We start from the raw sequence: 27,938 nt of genomic DNA, 5'->3' as shown, positions 1-27,938 counted from the left end.
GTTAATCTATCTATAGTATGGCTGCCTTCAAACCACACAGCTGAACTTTTTTGTGTGAAGCTTCTCTCAATTAAAAAAATATTGAAGCTAGAAGTTGTTTGAGTTTGAGCTCAAATGGCTTGGTTAGGCTCCTTTAGAGTTGGACTTTTGGGGTTAAATTGAGTTATATTTCAAGATGATTTTAGATATATTGAGCTTAAATGCTTAAAAAATTATATTAAATTATAAGTAATTTATAAGTATACCTATCCACCGCATCCCAATAGTTAGTGGATTTCTCATCCTCATGGGGTGGCGAGGAAGTATGAGCATACTTTAACTTTTGATGGTTAGATGGAGTTTCCACTAGCATGTTATTTTTACTAAGTGTGATTAGGTCACCTAATCACTATCATATTAAAAAGAAACTAAATTAATCCTAAGTCCAACCTATGGAAGGGAAGGTTTATGGTTTGCAAGCCAGAATTGAGTTCGAGAGTCCGATTATGCGAGAGGAAGATATTAGCGTCACAACTTGGCCATTCTATGTTCTAATTGTACTTATTAAAACATGTACAATCACTTTTTAAATTAATTGTTCTTAAATTCACTACTTTTTCTGTTGGGTCCCCCTGCATCCTTTCATATAGTTCAATATGCAGGGACGATCTCACCTTAGGAGACCTTAGGAGAATGCTAGTGTGCCTCTTTAGTTATTTGCTGTTGAGTTGATACACCTTTGAGCATGTCATCAATCCAAAAGGGAAATAAACCAAACAAGCCTAATTGTTAAAATCTTAACCTTTCATTTGATTACCTTCTATTTAACATGGGGACACCTTATACCCCTTTACGGTAGTACTGTTGGATATACAAGGTTTCTCTCATCTTGAGAGACTCTAGGAGAGCACGACAACACCCTCTTTAGATGTTTTCTTTGGATTGATTTACAGTTAGGGTTTTCTTTTGAAATCAATGAATATGTCCAACAAGGAAACATGCTAAACTTAAAACAATGTCATGAAGAAGACCTACAATAACAACACAACAAAACCAAGCCTTAGTCCCACTAAGTGGGGTCGGCTATATGAATCCTTTTCCGCCAATTTATGCGATCATGGACCATTTCTTTTAATAGATTCAAGGATATTAAATCCTTACTCACTATCTCCTCCCAAGTTATTTTAGGTCTACCCCTAACCCTTCTACTGCCCCCCACAGTAACTAAGTCACTCTTCCTCACAGGTGCATTATGTGGCCTACATTGCAAGTGTCCATACCATCTGAGTCGTCCATTCCTTATCTTATCTTCTACAAGAGCTACACCTAACTTACCACGAATATGTTCATTCATTAATTTATCTTTCAATGTTATACCACTCATCCATCTAAGCATTCTCATCTCGGCAACTTTTACTTTTTGGATATTATGTTTCTTCGTTGCCCAACATTCCAATCCATATAGCATAGCTGGTCTTATAGCTGTCCTATAAAACTTCCCTTTCAATTTTAAGAGTATTCTACGATCACATAGCACACTTGAAGCACTTCTCCATTTTACCCAACCTGCTTTAACTCTATGCATTACATCATCTTCAATTTCTCCTTCAGCTTGCATAATAGATCTAAGGTATTGAAATCTACAAATGCTATATATTTCATCATCATCAAGTTTAACTTTGTCTCTAATATTCCTCCTATCATTACTAAAATTACATTTCATATATTCTGTTTTATTTCTACTTATCCGAAAGCCTTTAGATTCCAAAATTTCTCTCCATAATTCTAACTCAGCTTCTACTTCGTCCTTAGTTTCGTCAATTAATACAATATCATCTGCAAACAACATACACCATGGAACCTCCTTTTGAATACTCTTAGTCAATTGGTCTATCACTAAAGCAAAAAGATAAGGACTCAAAGCAGATCCTTGATGTACACTTATGGTAATTGGAAATTCTCTAGTTTCTCCATCTATAGTCCTTACACTAATCATTATCATACATATCCTTAATGACATTGGTATACCTACAACATACACCTTTTTTTTTAAAACTCACCATAGAACTTCCCTAGGTATCATATCATATGCTTCTCAAGGTCAATAAATATCATATGCAAGTCCCTCTTCTTTTCCCTAAACTTCTCCATTAATCTTCTTAAAAGATAAATAACTTTTGTGGTTGATCTCCCAGACATAAAACCAAATTGATTTTTTGAGATCTTCGTTTCTAACCTTAATCTTTGTTCAACTACCATTTTCCATAGTTTCATCGTATGAATCATAAGTTTAATTCCACGATAGTTATTACAATTTTGAATATCTCCTTTATTTTTGTATATAGGTATTAAAGTGTTTTTCCTCCATTCATCTGGCATTTTCTTAGTTTTTACAATTGTATTAAATAAATTAATTAACCATATAATTCCGTTATCACCCAAGCATTTCCAAATTTCAATTGGGATGTTATCTGGTCCCATAGGTTTCTCATTTTTCATCTTTTTTAGTGCAAACTTAACTTCGTTAACGCTAATTTTGCAAATAAATCTTATATTTTTAATCTTTTCCTCATTTGACAATTCTAAGTTTAGGCCTTCTATTTGGTTTTCGTTAAACAACTTACTAAAGTAACTTCGCCATCTTTCTTTAATATCTTCATCCTTAACCAAGATAATATCATTTTCACTTTTTATATATTTTACATTTCCTAAGTCCTTGCTCTTCCTTTCTCTAGCTTTAGCAAGTTTAAATATATCTCTTTCCCCTTCTTTTGTACCTAATCTATCATACAAACTATTAAATGATCTATATTTAGCTTCACTAACGGCCATTTTTTCATCTTTTTTTGCCTCCTTATATTTTTCAAAGTTATCTCTGTTTCTACATTTTTGTCACGTTTTATATCAAATTCTTTTTGTCTTTATGATTTTTTGTACATCTTTATCCCACCACCAACTCTCTTTGCTATTTTAGAATCTTCCCCTTGATTCACCTAAAATCGCTTTTGCTATCTTTTTAATAGAGCTAGCTAATCTATTCCAAAGAGTATTTGTATCTATCCCATCCTCTGTGGTCCAATCCCCATCTTTGATCATTTTATCTTTAAATTTTATTATATTTTCTCTTTTTAGGTCCCACCATCTAGTTCTCCTACACTGGTTTATTTTATCCTTTTTTTTCCATTTTTTAATACATATATCTAACACTAAAACTCTATATTGTGTGGTTAGGCTTTCACCTGGAATAACTTTACAATCCTTGCATGATAAACGATCTACCCTCCTAGTTAAAAAAAAATCTATTTGACTTCTATTTTATCCACTTTTAAAGTTTATTAAGTGTTCTTCTCTCTTCTTAAAGTAAGTATTCATTATACTAAAATCATATGACAGAGCAAACTCTAAGATCATCTCCCCAAACTCATTTTTGTCTCCATATCCATATCCTCTATGTATCCTCTCATAATTTTTATTATCTCATCCAACGTGTCCATTCAAATCTCCTCCTATAAATATTTTCTCAGTTCCTGGTATGCCTTGTATAATATTATCCATATCTTCTCAAAATTGTCTCTTAAGATTTTCTGCTAAGCCAACTTGAGGAGCATAAGTAATAATGATATTTATTATCTCGTCTTAATACCATCTTGATTTTTATAATTCTATCCCTTATTCTAGTTACGTGCACAACGCTATCTTTTAAGTTTTTGTCTATAATGATGCCTACTCCTTTCTTATGTTTTTTTTTTCCAGTGTACCAAAGTTTAAATCATGATTTATCGATTTCTCTAGCTTTCTCCCCTACCCACTTAGTTTCTTGAAGGCATATTATATTAATTCTTCTTCTTATCATTGTGTCCACAATTTCCATGCTTTTACTCGTAAGTGTCCCTATATTTCAAGTTGCTAATCTAAACCTTGTTTCCTGAATTAACGTCTTTACCTGCCCACTTCCAGAATGATGTAAGAACGCTCACATATTTGACACCGTATCCGGGCACCGACACGGCGTGCTGCTTCAAAGCGATGACCTAGCCCACCCTCGCCCACTTTTCGCTACACCCAAGTGGTTCAAGTGCAACGCGTTGCCCGTAGGGAACGCCCCAGTAAATATTCGGTAAGGATTCATATCATAGTGATCTGACAAATTTTATACTGGCTATCAGCTACCTAACGCAATCCTCCTCCTTAACCCGGGCTTGGAACCGACTCTGTGTGAAAAAATTAGGACGTTAAGTGCATCACAGGCGGAGTTGTCAAGAAGAAAACCTAGATACACAAAATTCCTCTTAGGAAACAAGATCTATAATGAAGTAATACATGCATATAGGAGAGGCAAAATACCTCCCTTTGCTCTTTTGAAGACTTTCAATGCTCAAGGCTTCACAAACATTTAGTACAATTTCTCCACACTTGACAAAAGTATGTGTTGTGAAATGGATCGTATAATGAAATTGCACAGCGGAATAAATAACAAGAAATAAATAACACAACCAATAAGAACAACAACACAAAGATTTACGTGGTTCAGCAAAACCTATATCCACGGAAGCAAAAGGCACACAAATTTCACTATGAAAATCACAATGCACACAATACACTTCAATAATGATCACTCTTACTCTCAAAATATGATCAGATGACATATATAGAGTTTCCTCGGAGGTTTCCCACCGTTTGCCCAACCACCCAATGTTCAAAGATTCAAAATTTCAAAAAACTGCCGCAGCACAGGTACCCCTTGCGACGAACACAGGGGTTTTGTCGACGAGACCAAGAAGAACCTTCATCGACGAATGCAGGGCTCTCGTCGACGATGTCAAAAGTCTGAAATTTTCTGCTCTTGGTAATTATTCGTCGACGAACCTCTACTGTTCCCTCCTTCTTGCTGTGCTGCCCCCTTCATGTTTTTCTTTCTTCCTTCTTTGCTTATCAAAACAGAAGTATAAGAGCCACAAATAACAATCTCCACCTTGACAATTATACGCCCCTTAGGAGAATTTCAAAAACATGAACTGCTTCACTTTGAACTTAAAAACGCTTGGTTGGGTATGTCTCCCTTCTATCACTTGGAGACATGAAGTAAGTCTAAGCAATGCTTGAACTTCTCTGAAGTAACTGATTTGGTCAAAATATCTGTTGCATTATCAAATGTGTGAACTTTCTCCAATACAAGTTTCCGAATCCTGTGGAACCTCACATCAATGTGCTTGGTCCTAGCATGGTATATCTGATTCTTCGCCAAGTAAATGACACTCTGACTATCACAATGCAGCACCACACCATTTTGTTATAATCCCAGCTCCCTGACTAAACCAGTAAGCCATAAGGCCTCCTTTGCATCTTCGGCAACTGCCATATATTCTGCCTCAGTCGTGGACAACGCTACCAGAGATCGTACCATGGATCTCCAACATACTGGTCCTCCTACAAAGGTAAACACATATCCCATTGTAGACCTTCTGTCATCCATATCTCCAGCATAATCTGCATCAACAAACCCCATAACTGAAGGACAACCCTGTTGCTTGATGCCATATCCCGATGTATCCCGCAAGTATCTGAGTATCTATTTTACAGCTTCCCAATGCTACCTTCTTGGATTAGAGAGGAACTTGCTCACCACGCTCACTACATGAGCTAAATCTGGTCTCGTACATACCATGACATACATTAAACTCCTCACAGCACTAGCATAGGGGACCTTTGACATGTCCCGGATTTTTTCATCCGAACTTGGGCAATCTGCAGTAGACAATTTGAAATGATTCGCTAGAGGTGTACACACCGGTCTTGCATCAGCCATGCTAAACCTCTCCAACACCTTCTGTACATAACTGCCCTAAGATAGTCATAATCACCCTGCAGTCCTATCGTGGCGAATCTCCATCCCAAGTATTTTCTTGGCTAAACCAAAAATCCTTCATGTCAAATTTCTTATACAACAAGTCCTTTAACTGATTCACCTCAGTTAAATCTCTTGCAGCTATCAACATATCATCAACATACAATAATAAGAAAATAAGCGAGCTATCATCAAGTTTGTTCACATACACGCAGTAGTCATACTCACACTGTTTTGTAGCCAATCTTCATCATGTACGAGTCAAACCGTTTATACCGTTGCCTTGGAGACTGTTTCAGCTCATAAAGAAATTTCTTCAACCTGCAAACAAAATTTTCTTTTCCTGGTTCAATGAATCTCTTCGGCTGTACCATGTAAATTTGTTGTCACCGTGAAGAAATGTTGTCTTCATGTCCATTTGTTCCAAATGAAGATTGAAATGAGCTACCAACCCCAACACAACTTTGATGGAAGTATGTCGGACTACTGGAGAAAAGATCTCATCATAATCTATCCCCTTCTTCTGTGAGTATCCTTTTGCCACCAACCGTGCCTTGAACTTCTTACCTTCCTTTTATAATATTGCCTCCTTTTTCTTGTACACCCATTTGCATCCAATCGGTCTCTTTCCATCTAGAACTCCCAAGTTTGATTTTTACGTAGTGACTCCATTTTCTCAATCATTGCTCTCATTCATCTATTTTTCTCCTAGCCGTGCACTGCCTCTTGAAATGTAGTTGGATCGTTACAACTAGTAAGAAAAGTATAAGACACTAACTCTTCAAACATATACCTTGGCAGAGGCCAAATAGTGCGTCTGGATCTTCTTAACGGAATATCATCGACTTGCTGCCTTTTCAAGTTAGAGCTCCCTGCAACCACGAGACCATGATCATTTCTGTTGCCATGAGCTTCCAACTCCACCTGCACGATATGTTCATCACTGCCCCAGCTTCTAGCTCTTGTTTCTGTTCATCAAACTCTTGAGTATACTTCACGATAACCTTCTCATCAAAGATTACATCTCTACTGATCACCACCTTGTTTGCCACTGGGTCCCACAACTTATACCCCTTCACACCTTCTGGATAACCCAAAAAGATGTAACGACGATATTTTGGTCAAGTTTAAACCTCTCCTCACTAGACACGTGGACATAGGTTGGACACACGAATACCTTCAATTCGGAGTAGTCTACTACATTTCCTGTCCAAACCTCTTCTGCCACTTTACCCGCTAGTGATGCCCTTGGTGATTGGTTAACCAGAAAACAAGTCATACTAACTGTCTCGACCCAGAAGTTCTTCGCTAGCCTTGCATTCAATCTGAGACACCGAACCCTATCAGCAAGAGTCCGGTTCATCCGTTCTGCCACACCATTTTGCTGAGGCGTCCGGCAAACTGTAAAATGTCTCTTGATGCCCTACTCCGCACAAAACTCCATAAACCGAGAATCAGCGTACTCAGTCCCATTAGCCGACCTTAAGTATATGATTCTCCTCCCTGTCAGGTTTTCCACTTCAGCCTTCCAAATCTTAAACTTGGCAAACGTACTAGATTTGTGACACATGAAGTAAACCCAGACCTTCCGTGAGTAATCATCAATGAAACTCACATAGTACACTTGTCCACCCTTTGATGCCACTCTAACTGGGCCCCAAACATCTGATTGTATATAGTCAAGAATTCCTTTCATCTTGTGAATAGCTGATCTGAATTTTGCCCTGTTTTATTTTCCAAGAACACAAAATCTACAAAATTCCAACTGCCACATTTCCAAACCTTTCAACAATTTTCTTTTGTGTAGTTCTTTCATGTCATATTCTCCCATATGCCAAAGACGCATATGCCACAAGACGGTCTCATCTAATTCAGCATCCACAGTTGCAACTCCACCTACAACGGAAGTTCCGTAATGTGTAAATATTTCCATCCAATTTCTGCCATTTCATTACAGTCAGATTACCTTTCCATACCGTCAAGACTCCACCTTTGGACTTGTAATTAAAATCATTACAATCCAAAGTACCAAGAGATATTAAACTCTTTCTCAACTCAGGTATATGTCTTACATTACACAATGTTCTTACAGCACTATCAAACATTTTTATCTTTACATTTCCTATGCCAACGATCTTACAAGAAGCATCATTACCCATAAGAACTGATTCAGAATTTACTAACCTGTAAGTGCTGAACTACTCCTTGTTTGGAGTCATGTGATAAGAACATGCGGAGTCAAGTATCCAGGAGTCCGTTAGATTATCCGATTCCGCTGAAACTGATAGAACATCACCACCATCCGCTGAATCCTCTTCTTAAACAACATTCACAGATTTAGAAATCCTCTCATGCTTATTAGCATTTCCTTTCTTCCATTCCAGACACTCCAGTTTCACATGTCCCTTTTTACCACATTTATAACACTGGATTTCCTTCTTTTTCTTGGATTCGGGATTTCTGAGTAAACCCATTTTTAAACTTTCCTTTGCCTTACTCATTACTACCCTTTACCACAAGTCCTTTTCCTTCATCACATATTTTCAACCTTTGATGAAAATTTAACAAAACTCTTGTTACCTCTTCCAAATCAAATGTTTCTTTTCCCCACGTAAGTGTGGTCACAAGATTTTCGTAGGTATGAGTTGAGCGCAAAGAATTTAACAACATCAAAGTCTTATTATCCTCATCAAACTTCACATCAACTCTCATAAGATCACTTATGATTTGATTAAACGCATTTATGTGTTGATTTAGACTAGATCCTTCTACCATCTTAAGTCAATATAAACGCTGCTTAAGAAAAAGTTTGTTATTGAGGGATTTAAACATGTACCGACTTTTTAACTTTCACCAGATAGCCGTTGGAAAATCCTCCTCCATCACTCGATAGAGAACTTCGTCGGCCAAACACAAGCGTATTGTCGACGCTACCTTTGCTTTCAAATATAGCCATGTTGCCTCATCCATTCCTTCCTGTTGAGTATCAAGTAAAGCCTTAGCCTTTCCTTGTTGCACAAGAATGTCTTTCACTTTCCTCTGCCATAAACCAAAGTTTCCGGTTCCATCGAATTTGACAATGTCAAATCTTGCAGAAGACGATCCCGATGCCATAACAACAATCGCTCTAATACCAACGTTCAAAAATTCAAAATTTCATAAAATGGCCGCAGCCCAGGCGCCCCTCGTCTACGAACACAAGGGCTTCGTCGACGAGATCAAGAGAAACCTTCGTCGACGAAGGCAGGGCTCTTGTCGACGATGCCAAAAGTCTAAAATTTTCTGCTCTCGGTAATTATTCGTTGACGAGCTTCAAAGCCTTCGTTGACAAACCTCTACTGTTCCCTCGTCAACGAACATAGACCCTTCGTCGACGAGTCCTGCTGTGCTGCCCCCTTCATGTTTTTCCTCCTTCTTTGCTTATCAAAACAGAAGTATAAGAATCACAAATAACAGTATGGAATGGCTTAATGTTGTGCCCAAAATATGACAGAAGCCATTTATTTTTCCAATATTTTGTCACCATGGTTGGATTTGTATGTTTTTATGCTTATATGTATGTGTGTGTGTGTGTGTGTGTGTGTATTTACATATATACATACACAAACATACATATACTGCAACTATATATCAGCAAAAGCCCTTAACATAAGTTTCCAGCAAACCCAATTCCTAATTTCTCAAGAACTATATATTACTAAAAGCCCTTAACACAATTTTCCCACAAACCTAATTCCTAATTCCTCAAGAACTATCTTCAATTCACCTTTTGTCTCGATTATCATGCAGAAATTTACAAGTTCACTTAGAAAACATACTGGATACAATGTAATCTGATTCTGGATGTTGGCAGTGGCAACTGACTCTATAGGGCTGATGGTATAGTGGCAGTCCAATTTCTAGTGATTCTGTTCAAAATATTGCGCACAAATGCAAAATATCATGTATGGAATCAAATTATTTTGCTACATTCCAAAATTTCAGTCATGCAACTCACCAGCGTGTGAGTTGCCAGCAGCGACTTTCAGGTGATGAAATTTGTGGTGAAGGTAGATTTGGTGTGGTGATTGCAATGTTGGTGGTGGTGTGATGAAAAAATGCAGGAAATTATGGATTTTGAAGGGGCGATGGCTGGGGAATCTTTCTCCGGCACATGGTGCTACATGCCTTGTTGAATGGCAATGAATTTTCGGGGAGGGTCTAATCGGCAATCTCTCTTTGCAGTGGTGGTGGTGGTGGTCTTGAAAATCATCAGACAAAGTGGTGTTTAAATATGAGTGAAATGACTGCAATTTCAGCTGGAAGTTGCAGAAATTTTTTATTTTGGGTGAAATTTTATACCGAGAAGGAAGTGGCTGGAATCTGGGATTGGTAATTGACTTCATGGATAGCATTGAGATGAGAGATTGAAAGAGAGGGAGTGATGGTTGGATAGAATAAAAGGGGAAGAATGAGGGAGGGAAGAATGACGGATTGAAATGGAAGAATAGAGTTTGAGTTTGGGCTCTAATGCCAAATGATGCCGAACATCATCAAAGTGTTTCAACCAAGAGAGAATCTGGGAGGAATAGAGGAGAGAAAGGAAGAGGAGGAAGGAGATATAATTGGGGGAAAACTCCCGTTAATCTTTTCAATTTAAACTCAATTCATTTGAAATTAATTCTTACATGGACTTCTTTCACCCTATTTGCAAGAAATCCCTAAAATGCATAAATTTACAAAAGAAGCCCTAAAACACACATCTACTACAAACAAACCCCTGAATACACATAATTCTATTACTAATAAACTAAGATCACCCAATAAACTAATTAACTAAACACGCCAATTCCTCGATCCAACAAGGGTCTGCCAATGTCTGGCTTCCTCATTAACTGCTTGTATGAAGGACCAGCATCTTACCACCTCCACTTCTGCTAACTATCATAAGAGATGAGTTTGAGTTTCTCCTACCCGAGAATCTTTTGAAAATACTCCCTTCTGAGTTCTCAAGGTTAAGCAAAACATGGTGTCGTCTGTCTTAATGGTGCAACATAACAGTGATGCAGTTTTTGTAAACCAGAATTTACTAACTGATTTGCAATCCATTTAGAAACCACATCAGACATCAAAATAGAGAAAATTTTCCAAAACTCTGGAATTCAATAAATCCACATGTTTTAAAAATAAAAAACCTTCCTCCCATAACAGACGAACACAACATTTTTACATTTTTACGCAATCTGGAACATTAGAGCTGGAAAATAGAAAAGCTGTCAGGCAGCCCACCATTGTTTCTCTCCACAAGAAAAAATATTATTAAGACAGTGAGTTCTTGGTCTTTTGCTGCTGCTGTATTTGTCCTTTCTCTACTTCTTGTTCTGATTGTATTTTTTCTTCCCTATTTCCCCCTGTTCCCTACTGCTACACTTTTCATACACTGCAGTAATTTTTTAAAAGAAATATGTGTCTCTAACACTCAAACTAACATTACATATAGTATATATTCACATAACATTGCCTCAGTAATTGCATTATAACTTTATTTCTATTGAATTCAAAATAATAGACAAAAGTATATGACCTACTAAGTATTTTGAGGTTTATAATGAGGGGGAGGTGGTCATCATGGGAGTAAGTTCCAGTCATAATTGAATCAAGGTTCTATCTGGGTTGTGTGTAAGAAGCACTGCCCTCAGGGTCTGATATGGAAGCATCACCATGTGATGGGACTCCTGCATCTAAGTTCAAGGTCGCCAAAAAACGGGTAACAGCTTTTATTATGTCCTAATGAGGTTGCTGGCCACCTTAGTCCTACCTAAACTGAAAGCATGTATATTCAATCCTTGATTGATTGCTTAATCTTGATTTTAATTGAAGGCTAAATATTCTTCCTTAACTTACAAAAAAAAAAACACAGTTAAGACGAATCATGTGTTGAACTCACAAGTGACAGTATTATGGAAACAGATTTCTGGCCAACAGGGAATAGACGGGTGCAAATCATCAAAATACAACTGAGAGCAATCTGATAATCGTGAAAGCTTGACTAAATGATGTTAAACCAGACTCTTTTATGTTTTTTTTTTTTTTTTTTTTTTCCAATTTTCTTTCCAATGAGGCCAATAAAAGTGACATCCTGTTATGCTCTCTTTGATGGATCTACCATAAAAAAGGGGCTGGAAGAAACTGGTGTTATGTTTTAGTTGAATTTATTTCACGCTAATCTCCAACATTGCAATCCAACCAAATATTCATACTCAAATCCCGCAGGAAAAACAATCAAATGAAACTTTTCAGGGGACAAACACTGACGAATGGCAGCTCATATCATTCTCATTCTTCAGTCTCTGCATATTTTAAAGGACCAAAGAAACTAAGCTGAATTGCACAATGGAAAGAAGTAGACAAATATTAAGCTGAAAAAATTGATCAACCTCAATTAGCCTGCCTGACTAATGAAGCCACACTTGCTCTTTTGTTTTGTTCGACACTTTATTTATTTATTTTATTTATCTTTTTTTTTTGGATGTGTTTTGAACAACAATCTCGTAAGGTTTAAATATTAAGTACAAAAACTTGATTTTCATCTCATTCTGTTTGGTTGGGGAGAAAAGAGAAAAGAAATGAGTTTTTTCGCAAATCTCATTTGGTTCACAAAAAATGGAGAAGGGGACAAAAGAATCACTTTGTTCCTTCCCAAATCAGAGAAAACTACTCAAAAAGGTTAATTTTTAAAATAATCCTATTGGAAACGATGGACTTCTATTTTTCTTTCTTATGTTGCACCACACCTATCCCTTACTAAATCAAACAATGCGGAAAGAAACTCATCTCCTCTCTCTCTCTCTCTCTCTCTTCTTTCTTTCCATTTTTGTCCAATCAAACTGTGAAGGATTCATTTGAGAAATAAAAATGATGTATGGTTAAAGCTCATTACAAAATTGTGAATGATCAACACTGGTGTCACTCCTTCAAGTATTCTACTCTAAATGTTTGCATTGTTGTGCTGGTGATCCTCCAAACCTGTGCTGGTGATCCTCCAAACCTCAATAATATCATGATTTTAATGGTTACTATGAGAGCTGAGAGTCCAAAAAGTGATGGATCATGGGGGAGTATGATAGTTAGAAACCTTATTTCTCCAAAAAGCAGTGTATGATTAGTTGTGATCTTGAATTCTCATGCCCCTCGCCTTTCCTTTATGCAGATGGAAAACAAATTCGCAAGTGAAAAATATCAAAATAATCCCTTTATTGTGAAGACAACTTTAATGCATGACACTCAGTGTCGATTTGGAAATCTTGCTAAATAACTAAATAGACTGTCAAGTGTCATCTCCGTGGGAATTTTGGATACAAATTTAACTGTTCACCGACTTATTTCAGCATGAGTTAGTGTGTTATAACTTCATCATCAATTGTCAATTATTCTTTTATAAGAAAAAAATTTACATAGCACGCCAAGCGCATACACATGGCTAGTGAAAAATAAATTCTTACTCTATTTTATTACTTTAAATTTCTATAAAAATGGAATTTACAAAGAAACATAATAGAAGAAAGTTGAGAGAGAGAGAGAGAGAGAGAGAGAGAGAGAGAGTCTTTTACTACTACGGATTGGTGCTAACTATAAACATGAATAGTATTTATAGTGTTAATGTTACAAAAAAGCTTTCACAGTTTTACATTCAACCTCAGCCACTATTTAGAGTTGGTGCTTGGTGGTTACAAGCAACTATGCTCATAGTACTCATATTACTTCAGCTGAAGATGATGAAGATAAAATAGTCACCAGCTTTATTCTAATGGTCAATTGTTGTTAGTTGTCATCTTAAACTTTTGTAACTTCTCTTGGTTGATCACCATCAATGTGTGTGCAAATTTTGCAGTGTTATCAAATGGAGATCCTCTTTTCCAATTAATAAGGTCTTTCTCACTCAATTAAGAGTGAATTTATTTCTTTTTGGCTCAATTTTTCATTTTTAAAAGTAAAAGTTAGGTAAAATGCATTTGTTAATAACTTTTTAAATTTTTAAATTGCAAACCTCTAAGTTTTGGGTGAATTTAATAAAAATTTGTAGATTCAAAAAGCTTGAAGGCTAAAGAGTTTTTTTTTTTTTTTTTCTCAATGAATTATTTTCTTACGAATGCCATCAAAATTTTCAAATATCAAACTGTGAATGCATTAATTTACATCTCTTAAACATATATATTTATTTTAAATGTTTTTAGGTATTCTACAAAATATTCAGTTCAACTCCTTTGTCTAGGGGAGTATAGGAATTACAATAAAGTTAGTAAGTTCCTATTTCTTAGTTCCTTTTTAAAAGTTTATTTTTAAAAGTTACAGAAGTATCAAACATTCAACACAGTACAAGTCTCTAATCGTCTAATCGGCCAATGTTTGCCACATCATCTTGCACATAATTATTGTATAAACAATGCCCACGCAATATATGTATAAGCAATGCGGATCTCTACCTGCAATTTCTTATGCGAAAATTAGTAGTTCTCATTTCAATTTATATCCTTCATAATGCTGTAATACATATTAACACGAGGCAACTTCCTAGCCAAGTCATTTTGTGTCAATCTATCACTTGTTATGTCTTGGAGATAAAATGTAGTTGTCCTGTTTGTACTCTTTTGCTCTATTTTAGTGTTCAAGTAAAATTTTGCCTTTTCTACTTTATTCTCTTCATTCAATCATTCTTTTCACCACTTTTTTATATGTTTACCCTAATAACATTTTACTTTTGTTTATGTATACAAAAGGAAAAAAATCTCGTTTTGTTGGCAAAGAAATGGCCAAAGAAACCGTAGCCAACTACCTTGCTAAAGAACAAACTAAAGTGTGGCATTAAAAGTAACTCCTACATAGGAATAAATGGGTGGATAGCTCCTTAACAAATTCATGGAATAAGATGTCACTTGATCTCCCATTCTTGCTCCCTTCATTGCTTTGCCCTTGTGTGGAATACAATGATGAAGGGAATCATTTATTCCACTTTCAATGTTTATTGATGTTCACTTCTAGATAAATTATCATTTATGTGGCCAATGAAGGGAAGCAAGGGAATTGTCCTCTAAAAAGTCCTTTTTTTAAGAGGTACTAGAGGCAATCACCTCCCCATATATATATTGTTGAAGAGAGAGACAATATTTCATGAGACAAATTGAATGCATCCAACATTAATGATCCTTCATCATCCTAAAAGATTTTTAAGTTAGTTCATTTCAAATGTTACATCCCAAGCTGTAAAAACATATATTGTTCAAAACTTATTTTAAAATTTGATGTCCAAAGCAAAGTCATTTTTTGATAAAGCAATCGAGCTTTGCTACATATTAGAGATATCACAAGGCTCATTGCCTAATCATTTTTCTTAGAAATCTATTAGATTTTTAAAATCATTTTCCTTGATTCTTTTACCTTTTAAAAAAAAAATTTGTTTTTTTTTCTTATATAAAGCATATGGTAACTTCAACTCTTTCCTAAATCAATATCTCAACTGAGTTTGCAACTTCGGTGTTGACTATGTGCAACATATTGAAATGATAACTAATTTGGAGTGTGTTATGCTAGTTTGATAGACAATTGCAACTTACAACCAACCCAGCCCTTCGACATTTTTTTTTTTTTTCTGCTTATAAGTAACAAAACTTAAACATTAGAGAAGGCACAACATCACGGAGACAAACTTGGAGGCATTAATATCTTTAGTACTATCTCTTTCTAGAATTGCCCACTACAAGGCTCAATATTTCTTTTAAATTGTATGTCAAACTCAATGATTAAGCATTGTATGTGATTTTTGGCCTACAAAGGACAAATTTTCCTTTTTATTTCCTCATCTTCCTATTATAAATGGAATGTTTCCATCCATGGCACCTTTGAATTGGTTGCAAAAACAATCAATTACATATTTAGTAATTAAATTTGTGACTTAAGTTCAAAATTATAACTAAACTTCAATATCATACAATCCTTGTGCTGAAGTTCCAAAATTTCTTCGATTCCATCCAAACCTTAATGCTTATTAAGATTAGTAATGGAAGGTTGTGTTGGCATCCCAATCAACCTTCAAATAGTATAATCATTTTTACGGGAAGCCTGGCACTTATTCATTAACCCACTATTGCAAGAACCCTTGCTCTATCTGAACGTAGGGGCCAAACCCTAGCTCTATTTGAATATAGGAGCCAAAACCTAACTCAAGATGGAACACTCATCCTACCTGGTATTGTCATTATGCTTACTTTGAACTCTAGGAGCACCTTCTCATATGTTACTACAACAATATACTACTATGCTGATAAAAACATCATAGACTGATGCTAACATTGGGAGGAGGTTCTTGGATATAGAAATTTTTTGGTGTTCTTGGTCTCATTCATTAATTTCTCCTTCCCTTTTGAAATCTCTTTAAGTTCCATCAATAAATTTGTTTCCCCCTTTCATTTGCAAAGACATTCCTAATTTTTTTTATATATGTTTTACAGTTAGCTGATTCACGTGGTTACTTAATATGGTATAATGTGCCTTTCAAGGACGAGCTAAGGATATGATTCTTGTCTTGATCCAAAAAGTGAGGGTTAAGAAAAAAGTGGTATTGGAGAAGTTTAAAGTGAATATTCTGTCATATATGGTGATTTGTGCATTTTTATTTTACAAGTGGAATTTTGATTTTTTTTAGTAAGCATGTAGCAAAGTTTGGGAATTTGAGGATGGTGTCCTTAACATACGCAGTGTAGTGGCAATGCTTATGATTTGTTCTAGTATAAAAATGTTTTCTATTTTGTAGTTGTAGGTAATGTAGTGCCTTTGTGATGGCAATGATATATATGTCCTTGTTTCATTTTTTTTTTTTTAAAGGAAAAAAATCTAAAGTAATTTAGTGTAACTCTATGGTATCAACGAAGATCCTATTGAGTTCAATTTGATTTGTTGTTCAACATAATTTGAGTTCAAGTACATTCATTCGTTTATTTTACAAAATTATCATAACAACTAACAACTCATTTATCTAATATGAGACTGATCTATAACTTTAACCCTTTGTGTTTCTCGCACCACTCTTAAGTGGTTTGTTTCCTTCTCAATAGGAACTGTGGAATATTTTGCATTGGTCTTGTTGTCTACATATTGAGTGTTTTTTTTAGCTCCAACTAGGGGCTTTAGTAGGCTTGGATTACTATTAAAATTTTCACTTGTTTTTTCCCATATTGGAAAGTTTGAGTGGATAATGGTTGCTTATATATGTATGGTTGACCTTAAGATGCAATAGGTTTATACTTTTAGGTCAAGTTGGTGCTCACTCGTGCATATCAAGCCCACTGATGAGGATTTCCGTAGTCCTAACCAGTGACATCAGAATTGATGGTTCAAACTATGGGCAAGTGACATTGTAAAACTCAAAGTGTAAAGATAATCCTCTTGACATACTAACCATTGAAGGACCAATTATGTGACTAAATCCAATAAGGATCCTCTAAGCTAGGCAGATAAATCTGAATAAAGTTAGGATGTAGGAAATAGGATGAATTTCAAAAGCATGTGGAATGCAATTTGAAGCACGTACTTAAGGCATGGATGGTAAAGTCTCATTTGAGCAAGTGTTGGAGAATTTATCTTGCTCCCATGTGGGAGATGGTTTCTACTTTAGGGGAGACTTTGAATTGGGTTCGAGTGTTCATGCATGTGTACCTGCAGTTGTAGACACGTAGACGAGGCACAATAAATCCTATGGATGCTAATCTATAGAGAATGGACTCCTATGGTTTCATGGTCTTTCCCATGGTTGAGTAGTGGCTTATAGTTGGTTGCATAATATCAAGTGATAAAAAATAATTTTGTTAAAGGTGGAATAGTTGGAATACAAGTGAAAGGGAGTTCATTGAGAAATCCACTTGTGAGTTTGTCCCATATAAGAAAAATTAAGTAGATAATGGAACTTATATGCATGGTTGAGCCTAACACCTAAAGTCTTAAACTTTTGGATCAAGTTGGTATTCACCAATTTATATCAAGCTCATATGAAGACTCCCTTGGCGCTAAAAATTCCCTTACCTTCCTTGCATCTTTCATCAATTTTTTTTTCTTTGCCCTTATTTGGCACCACAATTTTTGGTGGAATCACATGTCCCTTCCCACTTGTTCCACATATCAAATCCATTATTTGGCCATATATTCTCGGATAAGTCTCAATTTTGTAAATCCACTTATATGACCCTATCCTTCAATTGTTATTAAATATGCAAGCAATGGCAGAAGAACAAAGGTATGCTTGTCAGGTCTCATTTCCTATATATGAGCAAGACAATGGACACCCCTTTTTGCAAACAACCTTTACCTTAGCTTGATCATTTCTCTTGAATCTTATGGAGACCTAAACTTACGATAGTATTGTTTAGCTGCCTCTTTGAATTCATCAAATGATCTAAAGAACATCCTAAGCTTGAATTGGGGTGCTTCCATGTCCACATTAATATTATACTCAAGAAACTTCATAGATGGTCACTGCATCTAGAGTTAAGAGTCAAACGCACTCTAAAGGTCATAGAGGAAGCATTATCAAGCTTACAATCATATTGGCATCCACACCTATTGAACTTCCTTCGTGAGCAAAAACTTTTACTAATTGCTTCATCCCCTTATTGGGGTCCACATAAACCTTATACAAGTCATTATCAACTTTTATTCATAATCACTTTCATGAAAATAATTTTCATAATCAACCTATTCATCAAGATTTTCGACATGTGCAACTTGGGCTACATACTCATAAGTATCATGCTTCAATATAATTCCATACACCCATATTCAAGAACAACTTCTAACATTTCATTGTCATCCCTATAATTTCAATTATTTTCAGACCCTATATAAAGCACTCATTGTTATTTTCCGGAAAAATAAAAAAATTGTTGGATTGCTAGGGCAGCACTATTCAACCATATCTTGAATATCAAGAAGTGATATTTCATCCTAGCTATCAAAGCATAGAAGTCAATCACATAACCATGAATAATTTTTCTTCTTCCAAATCAACTAGCTAATCACTATGATGAAACTACAAACTAGAGTACTCATTATCAATATCTAGCCAAAATAAACAACTGAGTAATATTATATATAAAATACACGAGAAATTTTTTCGGTATCATGATGATAATATACATATACAATACATATGGTCATACCATTTGTTTTTAAAAACAAATAGTAAATCTTAACACTTGTCAAAATTATTCAACCATGTGCTTTTATTCTGCAATACAAAAGGATAGACCATTTGTTTCTTAAAAATAATTTTTGCATTGCGGTTTTGAAATGCCTTATTTTGTATGTTTCTTTTGCTATTCTAAAACACATTCAAACCAAACACATACAAGTAGAAGTTAAGAAGGCATTATGCAATGGAAGTAAAAATAGAAAAACAGGAGGTCATTACATATTTAGTCAATAAACTTGTGCTTGAGAAAGGATCGTGTAGTGGAAATAAAATAGAAATAGTTGGAAATAAAATAAAAATCTCAATGTTGAACAATTGGTAAGTTCCCATTGTATGTGTCATGGACGTGGAGATCTCAATGGCCAAAGGAATCACCTTTGCCAAGATCCTCCGAAAGTGTCAAGAAGTTGTGCTCATGCACTGACAAGATTACACCATGCCTAGCTCAGTTGTACATATCCTTATTAAAGCAAACACTCAAATGTCTAACCTAGTGGTCAAGTCTCGCGACTCAACAACCCTTGAACCAACTAAAGTCATTACTGAGGAACCTAGACTCAAACGATAAGAGAGATAAACTCACATTTCACCAGCATTAAAGGTAACTCCCATCTCCATACAACAACTGGGGTCTTAGATGACACGCCCAACTGAATAGTCAATGACCAAGAAAGGCGGCCACCTAAACCTCTAGGTTGAAAGTATCAACAATCCATTCTCAAATGGATTGCCTATAGGGCTCTCGATCCCACCTGAAAATTTAAGACACCCCTCGAGGATGTCAAGAGCTTGCCCTTGAGCACTCCTTAAGGTGCTCACTTAGTACTCAATAGGATACAAAGGGTAGGACACTCACCTAGTGTTCCCCCAAGTTATGTATGCCGAAGTATTCTTATTCGTATATAAGTAACCACTATAGATCTAATGATCATATATCTTGATTCGAGAACATCATCATCAGTACTATCCAAACTAACCACAAAAACATAATGACATACCAAAACCATCCCCATGACATCTAAATAGTCGCATCCATGTTAACCAATCTTCTCTATAAGTTAAAAGTCATAAACCAAAACCATGTGTCAAGGTCATAAAACTCTAAGGCCCAGACATTTCGCCCCACTCCATCTTATCAACATCTTCGTTGATGAACATACATGATCCAACTTCTAGTATACTTGTTGAACCCCAAAACATAAGGCTTTAGACCAACCATAATCCCAAACTCTTTATCATAGCCAAACTTGTCCAGGTTAAACTTGATACCAATTTGATCTCAAGGAACTTGTGGAACATGTCTGAACACAAGGTCTTCAACCTTGACTTAAATCCAAACTCAAATGCAAGCTCCGCTAAGAACCACACTCAAATATCTAATACAAGCCAAGACTTCTCATGTCCAACGCCATAGCTTAATCGTAAGATGACCACTAACTAGCATACAAACAGTTCGGAAGATTAACAGACTCCTAAAACTCAAATTCTCAATCCTTGATATGGATTCATATTTACAACTTTATCTCTCAAAATCCAAATTCTAATTAAAGTGCAGAAGAGCATTCTACTATTGATTCACAAAAGCAAATCATTTCCTAGAAGCCAAAACTCATTTTTAAACCAGCTGCGACTCATATCGATTAATCGCATGAAGCAACCAACCCAAAATATCATTTTAGTTCCATACTAACCTTAATATTCCATGGATATATCCCATCTTGAAGGTTCTCCAAGTCTAACCATCAACCCGCTTTGTAGTTAACCAACTAAAAGAAAAACAAAGCTCAAATCCAACATCCTGTTCCCAAAGTGAATCTCCACCCAAGGGTCCCACAAGACACAACTCCAAAGATGGATGCACACCCGGGAGTCTCTTGCATACAATCAATCTCAAAACCACAAGGTTACCATATCTAGCAAACCAAGCTCGAAATTAACACCACATTCCAAAGGTGAGTCCCCACACTAGGAGTCTACTGAGACAACTCCAAGGATGAGTCCATACCAAAGGAGCCAAAATATGAACAAACTCAACATCTGGGACCTAATTACTCCCATTGTAACCCACATGTTCAAGCATCCCACAATTTTGAAGTTAACCATCTAGATTAAATCCAATCACACGATCACCATGAGAACTACCTCGAGTCCTCAAGGCTCAAGCTTGGATCACACCTCATGTGACAATCTTTAACACTATTACCAATCTTTCATGTCCTCGGACATTTAAAGCAACCCAAACCAAAGCTTGAGATTCTTAATCATTTGTCCTCTAACAAACCAATTTCAGCCATAATCTATAATGGTTAACATTTTGATACCACTGCCCCCTAGCTTAGTCTCAAGCTTTCATCTGAAAGGAAATCCCCTAGCTTGGTTGTGTAGCACAAATTTTCACAACACAACAAACAGAAAGGCCCTCTAGCCAATTTAGGTTATGTGCCCAATAGCAACATGGCTCAAATGCCCTCTAGAAAAATGCATCATGATGCCCTCGAGCATAGGTTGTCAATAAGGCAACAAAGCCATGATGCAAGCACGCTGCTGCCAATTCCACAATTGCGGTCTCTAAGCACATTCCCACTAGAACTCAAATCATAAAAGCATTTTTAGGTTCCAACAAAATCGAATAAGCAACAATTGCAGTTCCCTTAGATTCCATACCTCACTAGGTAAATGCCACCACTGTGACTAACACATAACCACACCTGTGGCTTGAGGACTATTTACCCAAGGTTCTCACAACTCATTCTTCTCCATTTTTTATTTTTTATTTTTGGTAAAAGAGGGTGGCACCTCCTAGCTTTATTAGAAAACCCCTCACTTATGACGGTGGAATATCGTGGTTCCAATCTTGAGACTTTGAGACAACAAAAGCAAACTCTAAGACCCTAAAAATAACTTACAACATAAACCAAACCAAAAAACCAAATACCAGCAACCAAACAAAAAAACTAAGAACTAAACCACTAAAAGTGGAAAACAAACAAAACTCCGAAAGATAACAAAAAACATCATGAGCGCAAAGAAGGAAAACCCAACAAATCCAATCGAATCATTCCCTTGACTTGCTGAGGAAGATCATCCTGACAACTATATGATCGAAAAATACCAAATTCATCCTATTTGCAAAGAAATCTGCACTTTTATTCGCCTCTCTGTAAACATGTTCCACTTTGAACTGTATGCCTCTCAATGCTAGCATAAGCTCTTCCCACAATTCCCATAAGTTCCAGACCGAGCACTTCCCAGAATTTATCCATTGAACCAATAAAGCAGAGTCACATGCAATCTCCACTTGATCAAATCCGAGATCTTTGCACAAATTAATCCCTAAAATAATCGCCTTCAATTCAGCCATGTTATTTGTTCCATAACCCAATAATGAGGAAAAAGATGCTTTAAATAAACCTTTTTCATCTCTTATCACACCTCCACCACCACAATTACCTGGGTTACCTCTACAACTCCCATCAACTTAACCCAACCTATCCTAGGTTTACACCATCTAACTACACGAGGAAGACGAACCCCCACATTTTTTACTTAAACATCCAAAGCACGAAGGACTGCAATATTCGTGCAAGAAGAAGGTGCACATTTATTTAACTTTTCTAAAATGGATCTCAGCCAATATTTAATATCAAGCCACACAGTTCTCACCAATTCATGAATTGATTCCATCCTGACTCTACATTAACGAGTCCAGAGTCTCCAAATGATGAGACTAGGTATAAGACCTACCAAAATGCCTAACTGTGAGGCCCGTCTTGTACAACTAAACCAGACATTAACTCTACTTTTTCAAGTACTCGTTGCCATACAACTAACACCCAACACCACTGCTGCTTTTTTCCATACCTCCTGAGCAAAAGATCCGGTGCAAAACACATGGTCTAGAGATTCAATCTTGGCATTTGAACAACAATCACATCGAGAGGCCATCTGAACACCTACTTCTTTAATACGAATATCAACCGGAAGACAAGTGAACCAAGACTTCCAAATACAAATTGACACCCTTTTTGGCAACATAGGATGCTAGATCCATTTTGCAACTAAGAATTCCTCTTTATGCTCCCTTATAATTTCCTAAGCACTTGCCGTGGTGAATTTCCCATCTGTTGAAGGTTCCCAAATTACTGTATCTTGACCCTCCTTGCAAGAAATAGCTGTAACAACCCAAAAAATATTGGTATTTAAATAAAAATGGAGGGGAAATGGAAACAGGAACAGAAGGGGGCAGAAGGCTTGGCGTTCATTGACGACATTGCACTTTGAATGAAATAACTTGGGATTCTTAGACAAGGCCTCCTCGACGAACACAGGGAATTCGTCGACGAGGGAAGAAGTTCATCAACGAAATTATTAAAGGACTCGTCGATGAGGTGACGTGTTTCGTTGACGAATCCAGTCCTATAAATAGCTGAAACTCGGGATTTAACCAAAATTTCAGTGTAGAACTCTTCTCTCTCTCTCTCCTACGACCCCCTCCCCTTCTCTCTTCGATCTTGGCCCCATTTCTCGCTGAATTGAAGATCTGAGGCCACCACGATGCTCCTAGCAAAGTTCTCCACAAGTCTGCCAGAGTAGATCGTGGGGAAAGTTGATTGGAAATTCATCCCAAATCCAAGGTAAGATATTTTGTTCAGATTATGCCTTCCTTGTAATTATGAGAAATGTTGTAGGTAAAAAAAATACTGATGTTTTGTTCTGAGAGATATTGTTTTCAGGATATTGAGTTAGGAACCCTGCGGGTATAGGGCCAGAATTTAATAGGGGCTTTTCAGAATTAAGGTAAGGGAAATATACTATGCTAGAAATTTTTATTATGCATACAGAAGATTATGAATGAGTGTTTCAAGCATGTATATCAGATTATTTCCAGACAATTATGAATATTATTTTTATAACATAAATTACAAAAATTGAGCGTGAGACTACGTTTATTCAAATGTGTGGGATGAGTTATTACAATACCCTACATATATAGATTTTACAGTATTTCAGATTTACAGATATTCAGATATTTCAGAATATTAGAAATAAATTAGACTTACAGTATTTTCAAAGAAAACATTATTTCTAGACCATAACACTCAGACAGATTATACAGTGATAGCATCAAAATGCTACAGCAGATATACAGAGTACACATATATTATATAAAGAACATACATATATTATATATAGAGCATACATATATTATATACAGAGTATACAGATATTATATACAAAGTACACATATATTATATACGGAGCATACAGATATTATATACAGAGCATACAGATAATATAGCTCAGAAATATAGTGTTATGGTTGTTTTTGAAATCATGTTAAAAGCAGCAAGATGAGTGTATATTTATATATATGTATACAGTATTACATAATATCATATCCTTGTGGAAATTACAGACAGATATAATTACAACAGAGCACGGTACCGTTGCTAGTTTCAGACACGTGCAACCACATGACTCAGTTAGCATGTGGATTTCATCTAACCATGCTAGGAGAGATTTGTAGTCTCCCCAGCATGCTGGGTTGAGGTAGCCGGTTAGACGATGATAGAGCTTTGAGATAGCTCGGAGTGATTGCAGTGGGCTAGGATCTACATAGATCATCACAGATTGGCGGATGATAGAGATTGACTTACCTGGAGGGCCGACTAGAGTAAGTCCAACCTACGAGCCGCACAACCCTATCATGAGGGGATATATCATGATATACAGATCCCATGGTATAGCAAAAGTTCCTATGTACAGATATATCACATAGCGGCAATTTATATTATTATACTAGCAGTACCTTCAGATAGTAAACTCAAATACACAGTCATATTTTTAAGATTACATGGTAGATAGATATATTCTGTACAGTTTATCAGTTTTCTTAGATTACAGTATTATTTCAGTATTTTAATTATTTAACTCAGTCGTCACACACTAGTAATAACATATTTCCACTTACTGAGCGTTGTCTCATCCCAGTGACTTACCATTTTTCAGGAGATCTAGTTAGGCGAGCAGATTAGGCTCGCAAGTGGAGATTGACTTGAGCTGCCCTTGTGGGAAGGTTAGGTATTTTTGAGATAACAGTATTTTTAGGATAGTCTTCAGATTGTAGTGACGTCACTGGGTATTTTGTATTGTAAATATGTCGCAGAGCAGTATAGTTTTCTGGTATATTATATTGTATTGTATATAGCAATTCCCAGTTTTGTGTACCGTTGCTTAGATATGTATGACAGACAGACTTTCCTCAATGCTCTTTGAGCCTGGGATGTTATTTTTAGTATTTCTGACAAATGACATTTATTATATTCAGAAAAGAAAAAAAATGTTGAATAAATAACAGGTCGTCACAATAGCAAAGTTCATTACTTCCTCAACTTGATCTTCATCCAATAGATCCACTAATAAATCAACATTCCACTCATCTTTATCCCAACAATCTCGAGTTCGTAGCTTATGGTTACTAATTTCCTAAACCTTAGCACAAAGGGGACCGGAGGCTAACCAACGATCAAACTAGAAAGAAGCCGACCCTTCTTTAATTCGAACACGGACATGCTCTAAAACTTCAGGAATCACACGAACAATCGATCTCCAAAATCTAGTTTCTTTATCTAGTTTCATTTCTCTCAAGTAGTGTTTCTTATACAAATACTTAGCTTTAAAATTGAGTCCACAAATTATCCATAGTTAACAATCTCCACACAAACTTCATATGCAATGATTTTTTTGCCTCTTCCAAATCTCTAACACCCAAACCACCCTCACAAACAGGCTTAAATATATTAAACTAGGAACACCAATTCCTTTTCCATTTGTCATTTACTCCACTCTAAAAAAAATTCGATAACATAGAATTTATCTTTTTGAAGACAATATTAGGAATGTCCAATACCGCCAATTGATGAACCGCCATTGATGATAATACATGCTTAATTAAAATTAGGCGGGCCCCTTGAGATAAAAGCTTAAATTTCTAACCCGCTATCTTTTTCCTCAATTTATCAACTAGGGGCTCTAAATACGGGTCGTAAGACGTCCCGATACAAAAGGAACAGCCAAGTATGTAGCAAGGAAACCTCCTTCTGCAAAGCCAGTCATCCTTAACAGAGATCTCTTCCGAGCAAAAGCAATTCTCTTTGACAAAAAAATACTTGACTTTTCTTTATTTATCAATTGACTAGACCAATCCTCATACTTCTTCAAAGTCTTAATAAGCATTCGAATAGAACTTCTCTTGCCATTGGGAAAAATAAGAATGTCATTCTCATAGAGAATGTGAGATGCCAAAGGCGCCCCACGAGGATGATAGTAAGCCCCTATCTTATTCTCCATAAAATTTTTCTTTAGAAGCCGAGAGAGAACTTCCTGTAAAATAATAAATAGATAAGGAGATAGAGGATCTCCTTGGCGAAGCCCTCGAGAAGGTTTAAAAAAACCTTTATAAGTGTCATTCATCATAATGGAGAACCAAGGAGAGGAAACGTATTCCACCACTAAACCACAGAATCTTCATGAGAAACCAAAGCTTTTCATAACCAAGTTTAAAAAATCTCAATCGACCCTATCATATGCCTTAGCCATGTCTACTTTGATCATTACATTTCCACCATTAGACTTCTTATGCAGAGAATGAACCATTTCTTGTGCCAAAGAAATATTTTCAAATATACGTCTACCAGGAATGAAAGCTCCTTGTTCCAGAGAAATCAATGCAGACAATAAACCTGTCATCCTTATAACAATAATTTTTGAAAAAATTTTGTAGATAACACTACAAAGACTAATAGGCCTAAACTTGTCAAAACTTTGAGGATTCTGAACTTTTGGGATTAAAACAATGTAAGATGCAGAATAAAATCTAGGAAGAGGAGACCCAGCAAAAAAATCTCTAGTTGCATCGATCACGTCTTCTTTTACAATATCCCAGCAATCTTGGAAAAAAGCCAAACCAAAACCATCCGAACCTTGGCTACTATTTCTCGGGATAGAAAGAATAGCATCCCTTACCTCCACCTCAGACGGTTCACGACAAAGATCAATATTCTCCTCTTCAGAAACCATAGGAGATATTATATCAACAAGGTTAGCTGTTCGATTGGGGCCTGCACCTGTTAAGAAAGTTCAAAAATACCTTACTGCACCCTCATGAACAACCTCCATAGAATTCAACACTTCTCCATTTAGAAGTTTCAATGAATGAATCATAGTCTTCTTCCTCCTTTGGTTCACAAATGCATGAAAGAACTTTGTATTGTTATCCCCCACCTCCAACCATTTCTTTTTGGCTAGCTGAAAAATACGAGCCTCCTCCCTCTTTCCTCATGCTTCCAACTCGAGTTTAGTAAGGAAAAAATCTTCCTCCATTTCTAGCGATTACCCTTCCTGAAGCTGAGCCTCTAGAGCCTCCTTACTTTCCTTCAATTTTTTAATGTTCTGTTGTACATGTCCAAAAACTTGTTTGTTCGAGTTTCAAATTGCAACTTTCGTATGTTTCAATTTACCAGCAAGTCCAACTAAACCAGAACCATGAGACTCCTCCCTATAGGCTTCCTCCACGCAATACTTAAAAGACTGGTGCATACTCTACATATTCTAATACCTGAAGGGAGAAGGACCATACCGATGCAGATTTCTATGAAATTGAATAATCAATGGGTTATGATCTGAAGTCCTCCTCTTTCCATACTCAAAATAAATATTTGGCAAAACTTGGAGAAGATTTGAATTATAGAGCACCCTATCCAGTTTTGCCCAACTCCGAGAATTACCACTATGACCATTACACCAAGACATGTTGCTGCTAGTACCAACCAAATTCATAAGACCACAGTTGTCCAAGCAATTATTAAATTCCTCCATAGCCGATAATGGCCTCATATG

General features: G+C 36.2%; 1 protein-coding gene across 2 annotated transcripts in view; it reads left to right on the top strand.

The window, feature by feature from the left end:
* The window catches only part of LOC131147250 (pentatricopeptide repeat-containing protein At3g29290), a 31,150-nt gene extending 5,823 nt beyond the window's left edge, over nucleotides 1-25,327 (top strand). Inside the window, exon 3 of one of the 2 annotated variants that reach the window (XM_058097015.1) lies at nucleotides 25,050-25,327. In XM_058097015.1, coding sequence (XP_057952998.1) covers nucleotides 25,050-25,062 — 13 coding nt within the window. In that variant the 3' untranslated portion in view covers nucleotides 25,063-25,327. Of the gene's footprint in view, nucleotides 1-16,308; nucleotides 16,762-25,049 lie in introns of those variants that run through there. The other variant, XM_058097016.1, reaches the window with a different exon arrangement.
* The last annotated feature ends 2,611 nt before the right edge of the window (nucleotides 25,328-27,938 follow it).

This window comes from Malania oleifera, chromosome 1 (assembly GCF_029873635.1).
Source record: "Malania oleifera isolate guangnan ecotype guangnan chromosome 1, ASM2987363v1, whole genome shotgun sequence".
NCBI classification, from domain to species: domain Eukaryota; kingdom Viridiplantae; phylum Streptophyta; class Magnoliopsida; order Santalales; family Ximeniaceae; genus Malania; species Malania oleifera.
Note: the sequence above shows the minus strand (reverse complement) of the source record. Positions and strands in the feature narration are given on the sequence as shown.